At 37.3% G+C, this 18719-nt stretch overlaps 2 protein-coding genes across 5 annotated transcripts; both read left to right on the top strand.

Annotated features, from left to right (window-relative positions):
- Window positions 1–2135: 2135 nt before the first annotated feature.
- arfip2a (ADP-ribosylation factor interacting protein 2a) lies at window positions 2136–8817 on the top strand. 4 transcript variants are annotated; one of them, XM_037979304.1, is made up of 10 exons: window positions 2136–2357; window positions 2545–2653; window positions 3810–3918; window positions 4372–4434; window positions 4994–5080; window positions 5222–5322; window positions 5905–6126; window positions 6201–6358; window positions 6455–6629; window positions 7401–8817. In XM_037979304.1, exons 2-10 carry the CDS (start codon window positions 2555–2557, stop codon window positions 7554–7556), a joined length of 1170 nt encoding a protein of 389 aa, XP_037835232.1. In that variant the 5' UTR covers window positions 2136–2357; window positions 2545–2554; the 3' UTR covers window positions 7557–8817. The 4 variants fall into 4 exon arrangements, with proteins under 4 accessions (XP_037835232.1, XP_017271831.1, XP_017271832.1 ...); XM_017416342.3 differs by having other exon boundaries at window positions 2137–2421; XM_017416343.3 differs by lacking the exon at window positions 4372–4434 and having other exon boundaries at window positions 2138–2421.
- A 2491-nt stretch (window positions 8818–11308) lies between these two features.
- On the top strand, window positions 11309–17540 carry fhdc4 (FH2 domain containing 4). The gene is made up of 12 exons (XM_017416328.3): window positions 11309–11529; window positions 12077–12485; window positions 13313–13374; window positions 14031–14133; window positions 14253–14338; window positions 14431–14531; window positions 14628–14698; window positions 14794–14901; window positions 14990–15060; window positions 15140–15257; window positions 15352–15516; window positions 15617–17540. The coding sequence occupies exons 2-12, from the start codon at window positions 12123–12125 to the stop codon at window positions 16874–16876; spliced, it is 2508 nt and encodes an 835-aa protein (XP_017271817.1). The 5' UTR covers window positions 11309–11529; window positions 12077–12122; the 3' UTR covers window positions 16877–17540.
- The last annotated feature ends 1179 nt before the right edge of the window (window positions 17541–18719 follow it).

The following is an 18719-nucleotide window of genomic DNA, read 5'->3' on the forward strand; positions in this document are numbered from 1 at the left end:
CCTGGAGTAAAGGATGCTGAGTTGATGAATCCTCAAATACTAATTTAAGACATATCCTTAATATTATTCATGCCCAAACTGTAAAAAATAAAAAAGTGAATATAATAAAAAAAGAAATCAAACATCTAAAGAATAATAAAAATAATGTTATGTGCAGTGTCAAGCAATATGTTGAGTATGACTTCCAGCTACTACCACATCAAATTTTAGCTCAAGGTCTGAAAACTTACAGAGTTATAACTATTTTTGTATTTGTTGGCTAAGGTTAATTAGCTGTGGCAGCTATTTGAACTGAATTGATGATGACATACACGCTGTGATGACTTTCTGAAAGTTTCATTAAAAACTGTCAAGGCATTAAAGAGATATTTTGGCAACCCAATAAATGAGCTCGACTCTAATAATATAGGTAACTACAATGTTTCAAACAAAGATCGTGTGCAGTCAGGTAGGGCTTGAACTGTGTGTTGTGGATGAGTCTCAGCTACTACCACACCAAATTTTAGCTCAATATTTGTAAAATTAGTCCAACCACACAGCCTGATTCTACAACACTTGTGACAATAATGAAAGAACAATGTATTTAAGTTTAACATATTACCATTTTACTTTTTTATCAAACTGCTTGTCCTCAACTAGCAAACCACAAGAATGGATGAATTCAAGCACATCTTTCCTGATTTTTGTAGCAGGCATTAGGTGGATATGCTGGTCTGTGTTTATGTCTGGATAACTTTGACCATACAGATGTACCAAGCTGGCTGAGAAACACTGGTGGAGTTCATGAATTTATTTTTACGTGTTTATTCTATTCCAGGTCCATACGAAGCACATTAAAGCAAATGGCTCAACTGAATGCCTTGTTTACAAGTTTGTTATAAGTTACTACTGATATGTAAATACTAATCACTAATATAACTCACGTGAAAGGGAGTGAATTCATATGTAGCTTCAGGACTGCTTCTAGGGCAAATTTACACAACATAAGGTTAAATTAACTGCCTAAGTTCATGCAGTTTGACAAAAGGTAGTCAAAAAGTTTGTAATAGTCTTACATTATACTAAAAAAATTATCAAACTGGTAGGAGGATCAAAAGCATAATTGCAACAAATTGAAACAAATGGGGCAAATAATTTGATTGCTGGCAGCACTCACCTGAGGCTTCAGGCTTTTCATATTTCAAAACAAACAAATTTCCACAGTTTGACTCTCCCATCCCCATACTGCAATCATGTCATTCAACAAATCTCTGACATGCTCATTTATTGATTAGAATGGAAACAAAAATACCCCAGCGTCATCATTTGCCATTTTCCTTGCTTTAATCGGTTGTTTTTTTATTTTTTTATTTTCAAAGCAAAACTGTGAAAACAAGTTGTTGTTTTTTTTTTCTCAGCCTGGAAATGTAGATGCTTGGAAAATAAAAAATTAAAACAAATGAATAAACTATAACATATTATATGGTGCTTGGGTGTGTGTGAGTGTTTAAAGGATGGTTCTGTGTTCAGCCTTTGAGTAATTACAGAAAAACAGCCACATTTGGAAACCATGTGCAATTTTCTTGCAACCCTGATTGAAACAAATGAGGCAAATAATTTAAAGTGTGGTCAGCTAATTAGAATGAGGTGTATCTTCAGGCTTTTCACAGCTCAAAACAAACGACTGTATTGGTCAATACATTATGATTTCAGGAAGTGGTGTCATTAGTGCAACAATTAAGCTGCAACAATCATTAGTCCGGTGCCTAATACAACAGGAGTCAGCGCCATAAAGAGGTTATAATCACTGAAGAAACCGTACTGAACTTGCGAGTTGTGTTTTTATTTTTTTATAAACTTTTAGCGACATCCTCAGGAGCCAGATAAAATTGCAATGAAGGGCTAAAGCTACGTCAACATTACTACGTGGAAGATGGTGCGGGGGAGGAAGCTTCAGGGTGATGCTATGTTAAAGGTATTAGACTTCAAAATAAGAGCAGCCAAATAAATGTTTCACTTCCAGCCGCTTGTTTTTCACCCTTAGCTCACAAAACACGATCAACTACACGTTTTACTCTAGATGTTTGACTTTACAACCCAATACACGGTGTGTATATTCAAATAAATACCGAGAAAGCTTTTATTTTGAAGTGATACGGTAAAAACTGCTAGCTGGCTAGATGCAGAGATTTTCTCTTTGAATTAAATTGCAGCAGCTAGTCATGTGAAAGATTTAGGATAAATTATGTATGCCGCATGGAGTAATTGGTTTGAAATAATGGCGCTTTTTGGTTGAATTGTTGTTTTCATTTAGTTTACTGACGGTGCGTTTGCGAGTTGTCTTTTTCTAAAGACTGGATTTGGTTTCCCATACATTGGTGAGGACTGTGAGCTAGCAACAACCAGCCACATCAGCACCGCTGCTGCTACGTTAGCATCAGTGTAAGCAAGCTGCTAATGTGCCTCCATGTGGGCTAAATGAGATGCAAAATTCAAATTTTGTCGAAGTAAAAAAAAGAAGAAGAAAAAATATTTGACCATGTTGTGTTGGTAATTATCTTACAGAGATTTCATTATGGCAGACAGTATCATGAGCAAGGCTGCTACCATGGAGATCCCCATTAACAGCAATGGAGACACAGGGACTCTTCCAGAGGACGACAGCCTGGAGCAGGTCAGTCACGCTTCCTTTCAGCCCACTGACAACCTCACACTATTACACATGATGACATTTTCTGATCACTTTGTGCCTTTTGTTTTTTTTTTTGGTTTTGAGGGCTTAAGCTACTGAGGCCAAATGTTAGCTAACCATGCACAGGCCTGCAGCTGTGGACAGTATCAAGATTCTACAGCTTTATTTTTTTATATCTTAATCTGATGCAGCCCAATGAGGTTTAGGTAATTCAGATTAATAATAATTGGTAAAATAATAGTAGGTATGTTACTCTCAGTGCTGACCCAGCTGCAGTTCTGGTTCTAACAAATACATTTGTGATTTTCCTCTAAATCCACTATTTCCCCCTTGGATAGTGGGTTAAAGCAATGGGAATCTGCATTGATTGTAAAGAGGAAAAATACCCAGAATTCCATTTTTCATTTTAATTGTTTACTTCCCTATTTGAGAGACAGCCAAAAGATGATTTAAAACCTTTCCTCCATCAAAAGCTGCTTGGTTTTCCTGAAGGTGCAAAAAATAACATATTTTCTTCAACCCAATAAACTGTTAGTTTATGTTTTTAAGCACTTTTATTCCTAAAATCCACTAATTTCATTCTTAAGCTTTTTTAACCAGCAAAATGTAGAAATAATAATGGCAGTATAAAGACAGTATAACCTTCTAAGGTAACAAACTCAATCTTTGAGGTGAATAAAGGTTTATCACTATTTATTTAATAAAAAATACTGAATATTAATATTCTAATCATTGGAAAAGCTTGAACATTCTGAGCATTCATCAAGGGGCCTGCTCATAGTGTAGACAAGTCTTTTTGTATATTTCTGTGCTCTTGCCAGCTTGGATTTTGCAGGTTTAATTCACAAAAAGAAGTGAAACTATGCATTGTTTCATTACATTTTTTAACCATAATTCTTAATTATGAAAGTAATTGATTTACAATTAGGAAAATAATGGTTAATATTGTGCACTTCATTCAGATAAAACAATAAATCACAGGATGGTAAAAAGTGTTAAATCAAACTCTTTGTCTTCCATTTCATCATCAGTTCTCCTGGTACTTTGCATATTTCATGTAGAATATATAAAAACAAATGTAGTCCTCTTACTGTTTCCTGCCTTTTAAGTTATAATTATTTGGCGATGAACTCTTTAGGATTTGCAGCAGGTTATGGTGTCTGGACCCAACCTGAATGAAACCAGCATCGTCTCAGGAGGTTATGGAGGACCTGCAGGGGGCATCATTCCTACAAGCACCATTAAAGGTACAGTTTGCAGACCAAACAGTCTTCTACAGCTTTTTATTATGTTTTATATAACATAAAAACAAACAGTTTGTACTGTAAAGATGTTACAAATATAAAGGTGCATTAAGTAAGAGTTACTGTTTCATTGCCTAATATAAGAATAAAAACATCTATTCCAAGAAATAATTTTGTTGACTGAAAAGTCTTCCTGTGACCCGGAATGGAGAAGTGGGTAAAATAAAATGGATGGATGAGTCTTTAAGCAGTGCATCATTCTGTCCACTCTCTGTTTCACACGCTGTTGAGCATCAGTTGCAAGCTGCCATGAGTTTGTTGCAATCCTTCAGTAACTGAAATGGATCAATACTTCATGCACCTTTAAGAAGAAGCCTTCCTACTTAATTAATGCGTCACCAGGGAGTTGCTGACCTCTGTGCTGCTGGTTTACACAACAAACATCATATTCCGTAGGGCCCGCAGTTCACTACAACCCTGAGTATCTGGACAGAAGACGAGCCCCTCCACCAGGACCAGGTGGCTTTGTATTCTGACAACACCTATTTGTTTTCTTACCTAACTTTTACTACACGCATCTGGATTTTTGGCTTCCCTTTAAGAGGTTTTTGTATTGCTTAGTTAAGAGAAGTGGATGCAGCCTTGCTTGTCCTGACTAAACCTCCAACCTCAGCAACAAGAAATGTTTTGGCAGCTTTCACAGTTAAGGTTGCACTAACATTAAATTACAGTGCTGTCTCTGAAGATGTTGTGTTCTTGTCCAATAAGAATGCACCTCTTTTGGGCTGTAAGATGGGCTTTGAATGACTCTTTAGTCATTACTATGTGCTTATTTCTCAACCCATTATGTCCATTATTCTAGTTTTATGTTTTTCCTTTTTCTTTTTTGCATGATCAAGCTGCATCATTAAAACCGTGTTAACCCCATCTTCTTTCACATCCTCTGTCACACAGCCCGTTTTCTTTTCTGTCCGTGTTTTCTCATGTACATCTAAATGTTTCTGCATCAGGCTTCTGTGAATACATTTCACTTCATTCTTCCCATTTTCACTCTTTATCACTGCCATGCTTATTTCAGACATTCGCATGAAATCCAGGGGTATTAACCTGTCTCAGAGTCACTCTTCAGTCAGTCGACTTGCCCATCACTCTGACCAACATCCAGGTATCACCAAGCTTGTCATCGTCTCCATACTGTCCTAATTTATTGTCATGATCCATGCAAAGCATCACTTTGAAAACTTGTATTGGATATATGCAGTGTCCGTTATTTATATTATGATTTTTTTTTTTACATTTCTTTTAGGGTCTATGAATCATAACACCGGTTCAACTGAAGAAATTTCTCGAGGTGTAGCTGTGGAGAAATTGGACAGTGTAAAGAAATGGGGCATAAACACATACAAGGTATTTGTAAACTGTGTGTTGTTGCAGTTTTTGTTGATTCATTCTTGTAGTTTGATTACTTCTAGCTTTGGTTCCAGCGAGTTATCAAACAAAATTAAAGCAAACACTATTTTTTTTTTTTTTTTTTTGGGGGGGGGACTAAAAATAAATTTGCTGAAACTTTGATGACAGAATATTAGATTTATGTTTCATTCACATTAAGTCAAATTCAAGTTAAATTTATTTCTATAGCACTGTTCAGCAACAAGGCAGTTCAAAGTGCTTTAGTATCATATTATTAGTATCGTAGCTGATAGCTGTTAATGTTTATTAGTTAGTCTTGAATACAGTGACAAGTTAAGCAAAAATTGAAATAAAATCTTGTATATTTTAGAATATGATCACTTTTTCTGAAGTTTTAGTTTAATTTACAGAATTTTCCCATTTCAAAATTTTTTACTTCCTTTTTTAATTTACATTTTTTAAACAGTAAGTATTCAGATTTTCTTTTAAAAAGTGTACACAGTTTAGATTTACTTCATTAGATATGTGCTTGAACGTGCGCTGGGCAGCATGTTATTTCTGCTTGTTTACACTTTTTAGTGTACGAAGCAGATGTTCTCGGAGAAGTTTGGCAGAGGTTCTCGAACAGTGGACCTGGAACTGGAAGCTCAGATTGACGTGTTGAGGGACACCAAGAGCAAGTATGAAAACATTCTAAGACTGGCAACGGCACTCATCACTCACTTTCAAAACATGGTGCAGACGCAGCAGGCTCTAGGCGACACCTTCACCGATCTGAGTCAGAAGTCGCCAGAGTTGCAGGTACAGCCCTGACACGGTCTTCTCTGTGGGAATGGTGTGAAATCTGCAGGTAAAACTTCAGTATTTTTCTGCAGGATGAGTTTGGCTATAATGCAGAAACACAGAAGCTGCTGTGTAAGAATGGCGAGGCTCTGCTTGGTGCCATCAACTTCTTTGTGTCCAGCGTGAACACCCTGGTCAATAAAACAATGGAGGATACTTTGATGACTATCAAACAGTATGAAAATGCAAGGTGAGAAATCCTGACATCTTTAGAGTTAAGGGAGTGAAGTTTGTTCTGTAAATGTCCTTTCCTGCTGTTTCCTACGTCACCTGTTGTTGTGTGCAGACTTGAGTTTGATGCGTATCGCTCTGATCTGGAGGAACTGAGCTTGGGTCCGAGGGATGCAGCTGCCATGGTTCGCATCGAGATGGCTCAGCACGAGTACCAGCACCACAGAGATAAATATGAAAGGCTTCGTAGTGATGTCTCCATCAAACTGAAATTCCTGGAGGAAAATAAGGTTTGTTTTGCAGACATGTTCATGTTTTTGTTAAATTGTGTTCCTATTCTAACAAAGCCTTTGTTCAACACTGAAGTTTTCAACATTTTATTGGTTGTTGTACTTATGATGTTTTTAATATATCATTAAAACCCTTTTAAATTCCCATCATGCCTCAGTGATCACCCCATGACATCACTGTTCGGTGTGGTTAGAAATACAGAGCAGCACAAACGTGACCACACCCAAACTCAGAGCCCATCGATGCTTGATGTGGTCTGAGGTGAAACCATCCTATACTTTTAAACCAAATAATGCAATGAAGCCCCGTTTTTACATTAACATATGAAATAGTTTTTCAGAAAATTAAGAATATGAGGAAAAGATTTCAAAACAACTTGTGAAGTTTCATTTAAATGAATTTGAGCTCGTTGTAATGCATTCCAGTGTCTCTTTGCTTCCTGACACCACATTGATTTGTTAGGCAGAGGCTTGTTTGCTGTGTTAAGTAAGCATTGTGCTAAATGCAGAAGTTCAGAGGTAATGTTTGTTTAAGCAGATATTTGTTTTTTATAATATCTGTTTAAGCAGAGAATGGCAGTTTTTTAAACTCTTAAAAATCTTCTTTTATATAATCTTTTCCATTATTTTTGTGCAGCTGCATCCATTGTTTCTACTTATTTTTTGCTCAAAAATAAAGAGATAACATGCCTAGTTGTTCCTTTACATTTTCATGTATTTTGTATTAAAACCAATGTTTCTCTCTCGCTCTTTTTTTTCTTTCCTTTTTAGGTAAAGGTGATGCACAAGCAGCTGCTTCTCTTCCATAACGCGATCTCGGCTTACTTTGCTGGCAACCAGCAGCAGTTGGAACAAACTCTAATACAGTTTAATGTAAAATTAAAGCCTCCAGGGTCCGACAAACCATCCTGGCTGGAGGAGCAATAATGAGCACCTGGGTTCAGCTGCTTGACATATTCAGTGACACACCTATCAGTTAAAATCGTAACATTGTGGTTAGATGGGCAAGAATGAAATGCTTAAAGAAGTTTATCGTAGGATCCGTAGATTCAGAGATGAGTCTTTTTTTAATGTTTATTTCAGCATCATTCATTACATAGATGAAAGGATTTTTTTTATCATATATGACCTTTTTATTTTGATATTCTTTATTATTAGTACAATCATTTACATGTATATCACTTATTTATGTACAAGATTGTAGTCTAGTGTGGAGGTCCACTTTAGCAGTTTTGCACATTTCCTTTTTTTTTATTTTGCCTAAAGACACAGTTTATATTCCAGTGTAGGACAAATGGGAGGAATTTCACAGATTGGAATGGTAAATCATTGGGATACTGTTGATGTTATGGGATATTTCTCAACCGTTTTCTTCATTTTATTTTATTTTTTACAAATTTTAAGTTAAAATTATCAGAATTATGCATAATTTTCAAAATTAGCCCATGCTGTTTAAAATCGTCACCTTGTGAAATATCTGCCTGATTAGTTATTTTAATGTTTAGGGGAAAAATACGGGGAATATAGGGGTTTTCTTTAAACTGATATACAATCTCAAGTTATCTGGTCTTCTGACTTTTGGCTACTCCAGATACAGTATATAACATACTGTATATTATTACAAATCCAGCACTGTTACGAGTATGTCTTTTTTTTCTAACCTCTGAGTTTACACACAGAAATTGTCCTGAAAAGAAATGTTACATGTACAGTATTTTGTCTGCTGGAGACAGGCACCTGCTCCCCGTGACCTGGAAAGGAGAAGTGGGTGAAGAAAATGGATGGATGGATGTATAGTATTTTTTGCAGTAATTAGCATCAGTGAATATGTCTGATGCTTTAATGCTAAATACAAAGATCTCAGTTATTGTACAGAATCAAAATGTGGTACAAAACTAGTTTATTTTTGACTGTGGTACAATAGGAGGTGCCGGTGTGCAACTTGTGAGGCTTATTCTTGGAGTCTCAAACTGTAAAACCCAAATTACAGCGTACGAGTAACACCACAAGCACTTTAGACTACAGTACAAATATCAGTGTCCCTTTCAACACTGAATGTACAGAGTACTTCTTTCATCTTTATGTTATTTATTCTCCTGTTTGTAACAACAGATTTCTTTGAGGCTGTAGTCAGCTGATTGTGTTTTTCTTGTTCTGCATTTCCAATAAAGTGCTGGTCGTTACATTCCATTGAACTGTGTGACTCAGGTCTGTAAGTCTCATGTGATGTTAGTAACACTGACAGCATGCAAGTTATCATTTATCTGGGTGATAATACAAAATGTAGTTTTAATTAGATACTGTCTTTTTTATATTCATTAAATTGTGTGGAAAGTATATCTAGGTCAATCTATTTGCTGCAGCAAAGGGGATTGAATCACTTCAAACACCATTAAGTATTTATGGGATTTTTATAGTGGAGTTTTATTTTTTTAATTTATTTATATATAATTTGGTCACTGTTGTTTTTAGTTGAGATTTTCATTTCCACAGCACCTACAACTGGGAAACAATGGCTTCCTGGTGAGAAGACCATGCTAATAAACCTTTTGTTCACAGTTAAATCTTTTTACCAGTCCTTTTCTCTGACAGTGGTTACTTATTGTACGTCTGATTTCAATTTATCACTTCAAAAAGCAGAGAGTGTGGAGTTCAAGCGTTTCTAAACTGATATGTTCTGTAAACTAGATTCACATGCAGATTGCCCTCACTGTCCTCACTATAGACGCTCGTTAGGGTCTTTGTTTGCGTGACTCACTGATGGGCCACTCTGGTCACATGAATGCAGGTGTTGATTGGAGTGAAACTGACTGGATATCAGGCCTAATGGTCCATTACAGGTTTTTGAAAGCTGAAATCTGAGACCTCCTTTTCTGATAAAGTTGGTTTCTCTCTTTTGACACAGATGACTTCCTTCCCCCCCCTCTCAAACCATCTGTCTTCTCGGTCCAAAATATGAACATTTTGGTCCTCATAAGAGTGTCCCTTATCCTTAAGGTGTTCACCTACACAGCTGACTTCTGTCCTGAAGAGGAGCCATGTGTCTGTGGAGAAGCTGTTTGGTTTCTCTAATATAGAGTTCTTGACATTCTTTGCTGCACTGAACTGCAGACACCACACTGCTCAGTTTATGTTTGGATGTTCTGTCCTTAGGGTGGACCAGCCTCTGTCTGAGAGTCCTGTTGGGTTTGAAATGTACTAAGATGTTTGGAGAAAATCCTTCTTGGTTCTCAGATACTCCAGCAACATTAGGAATGACAATGATATTTTGTCTCTTCTTCTCCTTGTTCTGTTCAATGGTGTGATTTGTAGATTTCCTTGCTGACTTGACAGAAGTCCAGTTAGGATAGCCACATGTTTGGAGAGCTTTTTTAATATATTTTTTGTTCCTTTTCATTCCCTTCTATGTGTGGGTGTTCAGCCCAATGCTGTGAAGTTCTGATGACAGAGAGTTTGTGTTCCAGTGGGTGGTGAGAGTCAAACAGAAGGTTCTGATCTGTGTGGGTTGGTTTCCTGTAGACCTCAATGTTGAGGCTGTCCTCTCTTTCCATGTGAACCAAACAGTCTAAAAACAACAGCTTGTTGTAGTTTGCATCCTCTCTGGAGAACTTGATGTTGTTGTCAACAGAGAGGATGTGTCTGGTGAACACTTCTACTTCTTTAGTTTGGATTTTGACCCAGCGGTCATTCACATATCTGAACCAATGGCCCGGTGTAGCTCCTTCAAAGGAGTTCAGGGCTCTGTTGCACTTCCTCTATGTAGAGATTGGCCACAAGCTGTGACACTGGAGATCCTATGGCACAACCATGCTTCTGTCTGTAAAAACTGTCATACTTGAAATAAGTGGTGGAAAGACAGAGGTCCAGCAGGGTGCAGTTCTGGTCTGGAGTGAAGTTGGTCCTGTTGTTCAAATCCTTGTCTTGTAAGAGTCGTTTTCTGACAGTTTCCACTGCTTCTGATGTAGGTATGCAAGTGAAAAGAGAAGTAACATCAAAGATACAATGATACTGCTTTTTGAATTGATAAAGCTCCTTGGATGAGAAGTGAAACGTCTTCAGTTACAGAATAGAAGTCGACTTGTTTTTTTTTTTTACCTTTTTTTGGATTTACCATGCTCTGGATGACTGATAATCTACACTCTTAATCTATTAATCATACACACTTTGCACTAAAAAAGTGCTGTGTCTGTGTTTAACGATGTCAGTGTTTTTAGCCAGGTGTTATTTTGCACAAATTTTAAACATATGCAACATTAATAACATTTGTTCTTATTAATTTTTAAAATTATACTCATTAATTCATTAACTGGGCATGCATGTCCTCATGCATCCATCAGGGGGCGCTGCCGCACCCTCACAACCCCTGCTTCCCACAGAATGGAGATTACTAAATTGCGAACATCCTTCACATTGCTGCCTTCTTCCGTCCTATCTGAATCAATCTATACATAAAACTCACTCCTCCAAGCTAAAGTGTGTGTTTTTACATCTAAAATTCATCATTTAAATGCGGTCCGATTGAAAAAAAGTCAAGTTAGGTTTTGTTTTAGATCAGCTGTGAGTGGACGTTTAAAACTTCAGCAAATCGATAGGAATTCAGAGATAGGAGGACATCTATCAGTCTGTCTGCTGGACTGCACACACAAGCAGAGACAGCTGGACAGAGGAGGGAGCTGAGCTCTCACCAACTCCTGCCAGCACAACAGAAACATAAATGCTGCTGGGAAGGTGTGGACTAACATGGGAATGAGTGGCTCACCTGGGCGTGCCATCCAACCCGCAGGTCATTACGACACTCCTTCCCTGCTCTATCCAGGTTGAGGTAACTCGGTGTTCCTGAAGTTTGAACAAAAGGATCGCATGGAAAGAGAATGGAGCTGCTGCTTCCTCTAAATCACACGTAAGTTGTTTTTGTTTACAGATCTGTGTTTCATCGTTTTATAATTAAACATTGTTTTAGTCGATTGTAGATTTAAACAAACAGAAGTGACTTTATGCGTGTGTGTGGGAATAAAAAACACCATTAAGGCCATGTAAGGTTTTTCTTTTTTCCCCCCCTCCTGTTTGTTTAAACACTTGACAAATATTCTGTTTAAAGCATGATCACGTGTCAGACCTGCGTTGTTTGTCTTCCACAAGTAACAGCTTGTAGATAAGAAAGTGACCCGTGATTGTGACTCTAAAGGAGTTAGTGTGATTTTTGTAGGTTTCAGAACCTCTTTGTTAACATCACACTGTAATTAGCTGTATTGGAAAGAGGTTTGTGCAATATTTCTTACATTATAGTGAAACCAGAAGAAGTTACAGCCATTCTATTTTCTTTCTTTCTGTCAGAATTAATAAGTCAAACTGACAGTTTTAAATAATCCGTGACCAATGGCTATTTCATAGTCTTATACATAAAAAAGAAACATTTACATCAGCTAAAATCCTGTCTTTATTTATAGGATTGTAAATACTTCTCAAACCTTCTGAGAAACCCGCCAATAAAAGATGCAGCCAGGAAGTTCTCCGGTTCCTCCACCTCCACCTCCACCTCCGCCACCACCACCTCTTCTTCCACCTCCACCTCCACCTCCACCACCACCTCCAGGACTCCCTCTGTCCCAACATGGAGCAGGTTTTGCTGGTCGCCGGCGGTCCAGGATGCGCAACTTCAACTGGGAGACCCTTCCCAAACACAGTGTGATCGGAAAGCACAACATCTGGACAGCAGACAAGACCTACGGAGGGTATGAGCTGGACACTGATCACATGGAGGAGTTATTCAGCCACAACCACGGCCAGCAGCAGCTCAAAGGCCAGAACCGCCAAAGTCTCAGGGGGCAGCTGCCTTCTGCTCGTGGAGGGGAAATGGTAAGAAACCTCATAGTTAAACAAATTCCCATTTAAACCCTCAACCCAACAGCTTGCAGCAACAGATTGAAACTTGAAAATGTGTTCCTTTGACCTGCGTCGATTTTATTTCTCTCCAATGCATTTGAGATAAACATCTGAGCACCCCACTCCCACTTCCTCTAAAAATGTACAACTCTTACTGCTACAAACATTTTTTAGAAATTGAACAACCTATTCCTGGTAGCTCATCGTGATCAACAACAACGTGCAAGTTCTGTTTCAAGAATAAAAATCCGTTGTGAAAGCAATTTATATCTCCAATATTTTAAAATAAATCTAATAAAAATTTTAACATTGTTTTACTAAAACTGTAGTAAACAGCAACGTAACTATGTGAAACACTGGATGTAAAATAACTCAAAACATGGGTGGAGTCACAATTTTCTGTTTACCAAAGGAAGGAATAATTGTGTCCTCAGAACAGTAGTCTGTATAGAACTTGGGTTCTCAAGTGTCACTATTGTGTGTTGTAAACAGTGTTTACATGTAGAATTGTATATCATGCAAGTTTTGTCAAACATAAACAAGTTAAAATCTGTTCTTAAACCTTTACTTTGTCTTCTTTAGCTTCTTGGAATAGGACAAAACATATCGCTGATACACAATATTAGGCTATCTTTCCCCAGACTGTTCGATACAGTCAACTCAAAGAAACCTTAACCTTTGGAATCGGCTGCCTTTTTGGAAAGCTGAAGTATTTGTGACAGAAGAGATGTTTCTCAAGCCAATAGTTAATTATCTCAACTGTCACACTTGTCACACTGTTTTCTTCCTCCATTTTCCAGGTTTCCATCCTCAGCTCCAAGAGAAGCATGAACATTGGAATATTCCTGAAGCAGTTCAAGCGGTGAGTCAGTGGTACCACTTTTGGGGTGTAATAGCTTTTGCTCAATGATTTCTTCATGTTACAGTGTAAAACAACACAAGATGAGGCAGATGGATTTGCAACATGACTGCATCACACTCACAAAGACAGCATGCCCAGACAGGTTGCATGTACACTGGGATGTCCCTCTGGCATTCGGTTTAGATTATATCAGTAACTGAAAGGCTTTATGAATGTATTGTCTAAGGCTGTTTGGCAAACACAACAGATCTAACAGGAAATGAAAGAATGTAATTGTTAATTATCTGAAACATTTGTGATCTGACTGACAGAAATATCCACAAGAGCACAAACAGACCAACTTAATCACAGAGAAGTCGAACTTGTTTGGTCACTTTCTGCTATACAAAAGTGTAGAACTTTTTTTTACAGTATTCCAGCATTTTTAAATTCCTCACAGCAGGCGAAATGAAAATTCTTAAGATTTTCCTCAGCTAATGAAACAGGCAGAGGCTTGTTGATGTCAGCCGTCCAAGTTTTCCAAGCCTACAAAATGATGGTTTTAACATAGAACCACAGCTCACAAGATGTTCCAGCCCCACACAAACACTGAAAACATTATGACTGATGATGACTACAGAGCTGAACACGTCCTGTGTCTCCACCTTCATCCGCAGGCCTGTAAAAGACATGATTGAAGACATTAAATCAGGAAGCGGTGTCAGTTTTGGCTCTGGAAAACTACGGGAGCTGTCCAGATTGTTGCCAGAGGAAGGGGAGGTATTTGACTTTTTTTTTGTATCATGCAAAATCTCTTGACATTATTCCTTTTATTTCATACCTAAGAATAAAGATAATTCAGATATATGATTTATGATGTTTTTTCCCTCTGATCGTAGCTAAAGCAGCTGGTTGGGTTTAAAGGTGACCCATCTGCTCTCCCTGAAGCTGATCTTTTTATGCTAATGTTGATCAAGATTCCCAGGTAAGCACCCTGAATGTAAATTGATCAATTAAACATATTATTGGCACTGGGCATCTTCTAATGTAAATGGTGATTTGCTTGATTTTCCTTAGTTATGAAGAGCGACTGAGCTGCTTGGTGCTGAAAGATGATTTTTATCCCATCATGGATGAAATGAAAGAATTCATTGGCACATTGACAACAGCTGGAAATGGTGTGGTTGGTTTTCCTACATTTATACACATGAGACTTTTAAAAATAGTTGTTAAACCTTTGAACTTTGATGCTAACATCATATTTCTTTTTTTAGAGCTGTTAGCGTGCGACCATCTCCATTCTATTATTCGCCTGGTGTTGAAGACTGGAAATTACATGAATGCTGTAAGTGTTTAATATGTGATGTAGGAGTAACAGAAGACTGCACTTTCCTTTTAAATTTGTGCATCACTGATCTGAAAGCATTTGTTTATTCACAGGGTGGTTATGCAGGAAGTGCAATTGGCTTCCGAATGTCCTCTCTGCTGAAGTTAGCTGATACCAAAGCAAACAAACCTGGGATGAATCTCATGCATTATGTTGTGATGGCAAGTCATCTTTCGTATTTTCATTCCTGTATCCTAAACTATGTTTGCAAAATGTGATTCTTCCATAACACTTATGTGTTCCACACAGGAAGCTCAGAAGGCAGATTTAACACTGTTGAAGTTTCCAGAGCAACTCAAACATATTGAAGCTGCAGCAAGGTAATGAAAAAGAAATCACAGTTTAACTTTTTTACTTCCTTGGCGGCTTCATTATTTAATATTTTTACTTTTTTTTTAGATTAACTAAAAGTGACATTGAAGCTGAGTTTGAAAGACAGGTGAAGAGAATACAAGATGCCAAAGCAAACACCTTGAAAGAAGAAGATCTGAAGGCACAGATGGAGGATTTTATAAAGGTGATGATTGCTTTAGCCATAGGGAATTCAGTCTAGTGTCAGTGAAATTCATTGATGAATATGTTTCTAATTTCTTGGTTTGGGTTTCAATTAGGAAGCTGAGGGTTGCTTGGAAGAAACAGAGACTGATCTGGAAGAACTGCAGTCAGTCAGTGACTCAGTGGCTGAGTACTTCTGTGAAGACTCCCAGACCTTTAGACTGGAGGAATGTTGCTCCATTTTTCACTCTTTCTGTGAAAGGTTTATTCGGGCCATACAGGTAAGCCAATGTGCTGACATACAATATTTCTTATCTGAGCTAAAGAACAAACAAACAAATATCACTTGTCTTCACTCATTATGCTATTATTTTTCTGCAGGAAAACAAGGCCAGAGAGATGGCAGAGATGAAACGGAAACGTATTGATAGATTACAGAATGCAGTCAAGCGCAGATCCACAGCAACCTGCTCAAGTAGAGACAAAGAAATGGATGGTATTACATTAGAGTACGTACTGCAGAACTTGCTCACCAATCGCAGGAGGAGACCTGGGACGCCTTCATCAACACATGGAAGCCCAAGGAGTGACAGTCCCACTAACAGAAGCCTATCAGAAATCAGTTCTCAGACAAATCTTCCCACTGGAATTCAAAACAATAAAGACAGTTTCAGAGCGAATGAGATGTGCAAAAAAGAGTGGAACTCAGCGACTGAACTCACACAAACCTTTTCACGAGAGAAAGTTAAGTTACATTGTGAGAACAATAACCCAGAAGGTGACAATACCTGTGAAGAAAAGATAAACTCTTCCCAAAAAGAGAATACTCTGGATGTAACACACCCAACCAGAATGACCTCCAGAACCCTTTCATCAATTAGATCTTTTTCTGTCAACACTGAGGATGATGAGGAAGATATACAAGACAATAATGAGGAGGAGGCCCAAAAGCTGCGTGAAGCATCTAAAAAGGTTTTGCAGTATCAGAGCAGCCGTAATAGTGCTTCGTCAGTGGACTTCTCTCTGGAAAACCAGAAGTCTCCTTCTGCAAAGCCCACCTTGCCTCGTCAGCACACCTTCGATGAGGAAACTCAAAGATATCCTGACGATCCAACCAACGAGGATTTGGTTCGACTTCTGCTCGGTCCCCAGTCTTCCTCAAAACGTGACCTCAGCCGCCGACATACTCTACCTACTAAAATCAGGGAAGATAACCCTGAGACCCAGTCCACAGTCAGAAGTCCAAATCTTGTGGAACAGGTCAAAGAATCCCAACCAGGACAGGATGTTGGACATGCACCCTCAAAACCAATGTTTGATTTCACTGATCCTTCCCACAACTTAAAGAAATCCAGTGGTCAGGACCAGAATTCTCCATCAGCAGAAAAGAAAAGTAAACCAAATGATCCTTCAGTCCACACTCCAGATGGAGGGCTCCAGGAGCTAAACCTGAAGGACAAATCAATGGAGAGCACCAGCAGCCAACAACAGATAAATAATGATAACATTCTTCCGAGGAGCAATTGGTTTAAGACTGACAACCCAGGATCTTTTTTCAGTTTTTTGAAACGCCTTGGAGATATGGGCAAACAGCAGAACAGCAAGGAAACTGTTCTTAAGGGCACAGATTCTAGTGTGTAGGCATGGAAAATATGTTTAAATTATGACAAAAATGTATTACTTTGAAGTGTATGTAATTTAAAATGTTAATTAGCCAATAAGAGTTCAATTCAGGTAACATATTGATGAGATATAATTACATGTTATATCATGATGGCATTGTAGTGTTTTCTTCATTTTAAGTTTGAAAGAGACAGTTTTAAGAAACTGAAGAGGTTTTGTTAGGAGATGGTATTTTGTATGTTGTACCACTAGATGGCAAGATTGGACAGTAAGTTGACAAAAGGAGGTTGAGTTGTGAAAAGTGTTGTGAATTTGCAGGGAATGTGTATGTTGTTGATTACCAGGAGAAAGAAGAGCAAACCTGCTGTAAGACATTTGCCTCCACTTTTTATCCATAAATAATATTTTTTACTGTCTTAGTATGTTCTTGGATAAACAAGTAGGTATTTGCACTGGTTGCTCTTTGTCAAAATGGAAGATTCTGAAGAATGTACTGAGAAAGTGTTGAAAGTGTTGAGGTTGATGAGAGAAGAGAGATTCCAGCTAAGACAAAAAAACTGAAACTGTATTAATGTTTTTTTATGTACCATTTGATGCTAATGTTTGATTTTCTTTTATAATTGTATACAATGTTTTTTAAATTTGCAATTGTACAATAATTAATATATTTGCATTGAGAATCTTTTGATTCCCTGTCTCTTGTTTGAGAAACACATCAGATGTGCAGAAGCCCATGCTTGCTTTTACAGTCTAAGTGAATCTAGCCATTGTTTTTGATGAAAAATGGGTCAGTGTTACAAAGGCTGCATCTATCTGAACACAGCTGAACCGTGGAGAGACTGTGATCAAGAGAACAATGCTGAGCCTAAACAGGCTCGTTAACGGCACAACATTTAAGGCTAAATATATTACAATCACTTAATCTATATCACAGCTAAATATAGCTCCGTTAGGAAGATACAATCAGCAAATCCATCAACAAGGTCATGAAGTTTGTTCACGTCAAAGTTGCTGATAGTTTCAGTTATTAAAATGATTAGTTTATCAATCTTACAATAGATACTCCCACTTGATTGCAACTATGACATAATTTAAAGTGGATTAAATTAGACTGCTTTTAGAGTTTTGGGGGGATATAATATATAAAAATGGTGAGATGCATAAATACTCAAACTACAGAAATAACAAAAGCAATATCAACTAACTTACATTTTGTGAATTTGTTTTTGTAATTGTAACACTAAATAGAAATGAAATAAATTCTATTCATAAGATGGGTATATATATATATATATATATATATATATATATATATATATATATATATATATATATATATATATGGTATTTATATGTACAGGACTAATTTTAATAGTGGTTTTTCTGACTGAGTCTCAGATTAAAAGAACAAACTGATTAATGAGGAAACAGAAGAGTTGTTCTCTCTTTTTTGTTTACACAAAAGACTGGTGATTGTTGAAATTCTTTGAAATGATAAACGATTTTGTAATGAAATACATTCTACACATTACATAAATATACCAACCTAAAGCCTTTAACCGGCTTTAAATATGCAATGTTTTTTTTTTGTTGTTATTTATGTAATTATGTTACATAATATCTGTTTCCAAGTGCAGTAAATAGATCAATGTAAATAATATACAACAGTTTGAAGCATTAATTTATTCAAAAGACCTTTGATTTATTGCAAAATTCCACACAATGCAGTATTTCAGAGCTTAGATTCTTTATTTAATAATAATTGCATCCAGGAAATGCCAGTTATGCTAGTGAGACTTGTAATATGGACGTGAGCTCTGTTCACTGCTGCCAGACTGCTGCAGCCATCTTGACTAAACTG

Source organism: Kryptolebias marmoratus, linkage group LG2, assembly GCF_001649575.2.
Source record: "Kryptolebias marmoratus isolate JLee-2015 linkage group LG2, ASM164957v2, whole genome shotgun sequence".
NCBI lineage: Eukaryota > Metazoa > Chordata > Actinopteri > Cyprinodontiformes > Rivulidae > Kryptolebias > Kryptolebias marmoratus.

What these genes read in the sequence shown, in the direction of transcription:
- arfip2a (XM_037979304.1), top strand. Translation starts at nt 2,555, where the DNA reads ATGGCAGACAGTATCATGAGCAAGGCTGCTACCATGGAGATCCCCATT. An exon ending in AGCCCCTCCACCAGGACCAG is followed by an intron (nt 4,435 to 4,993) that starts GTGGCTTTGTAT and finishes TGCTTATTTCAG; the next exon opens with ACATTCGCATGAAATCCAGG. An exon ending in AATTCCTGGAGGAAAATAAG is followed by an intron (nt 6,630 to 7,400) that starts GTTTGTTTTGCA and finishes TTTCCTTTTTAG; the next exon opens with GTAAAGGTGATGCACAAGCA.
- fhdc4 (XM_017416328.3), top strand. Translation starts at nt 12,123, where the DNA reads ATGCAGCCAGGAAGTTCTCCGGTTCCTCCACCTCCACCTCCACCTCCG. An exon ending in CTGCTCGTGGAGGGGAAATG is followed by an intron (nt 12,486 to 13,312) that starts GTAAGAAACCTC and finishes TCCATTTTCCAG; the next exon opens with GTTTCCATCCTCAGCTCCAA. An exon ending in AGATGGAGGATTTTATAAAG is followed by an intron (nt 15,258 to 15,351) that starts GTGATGATTGCT and finishes GGTTTCAATTAG; the next exon opens with GAAGCTGAGGGTTGCTTGGA.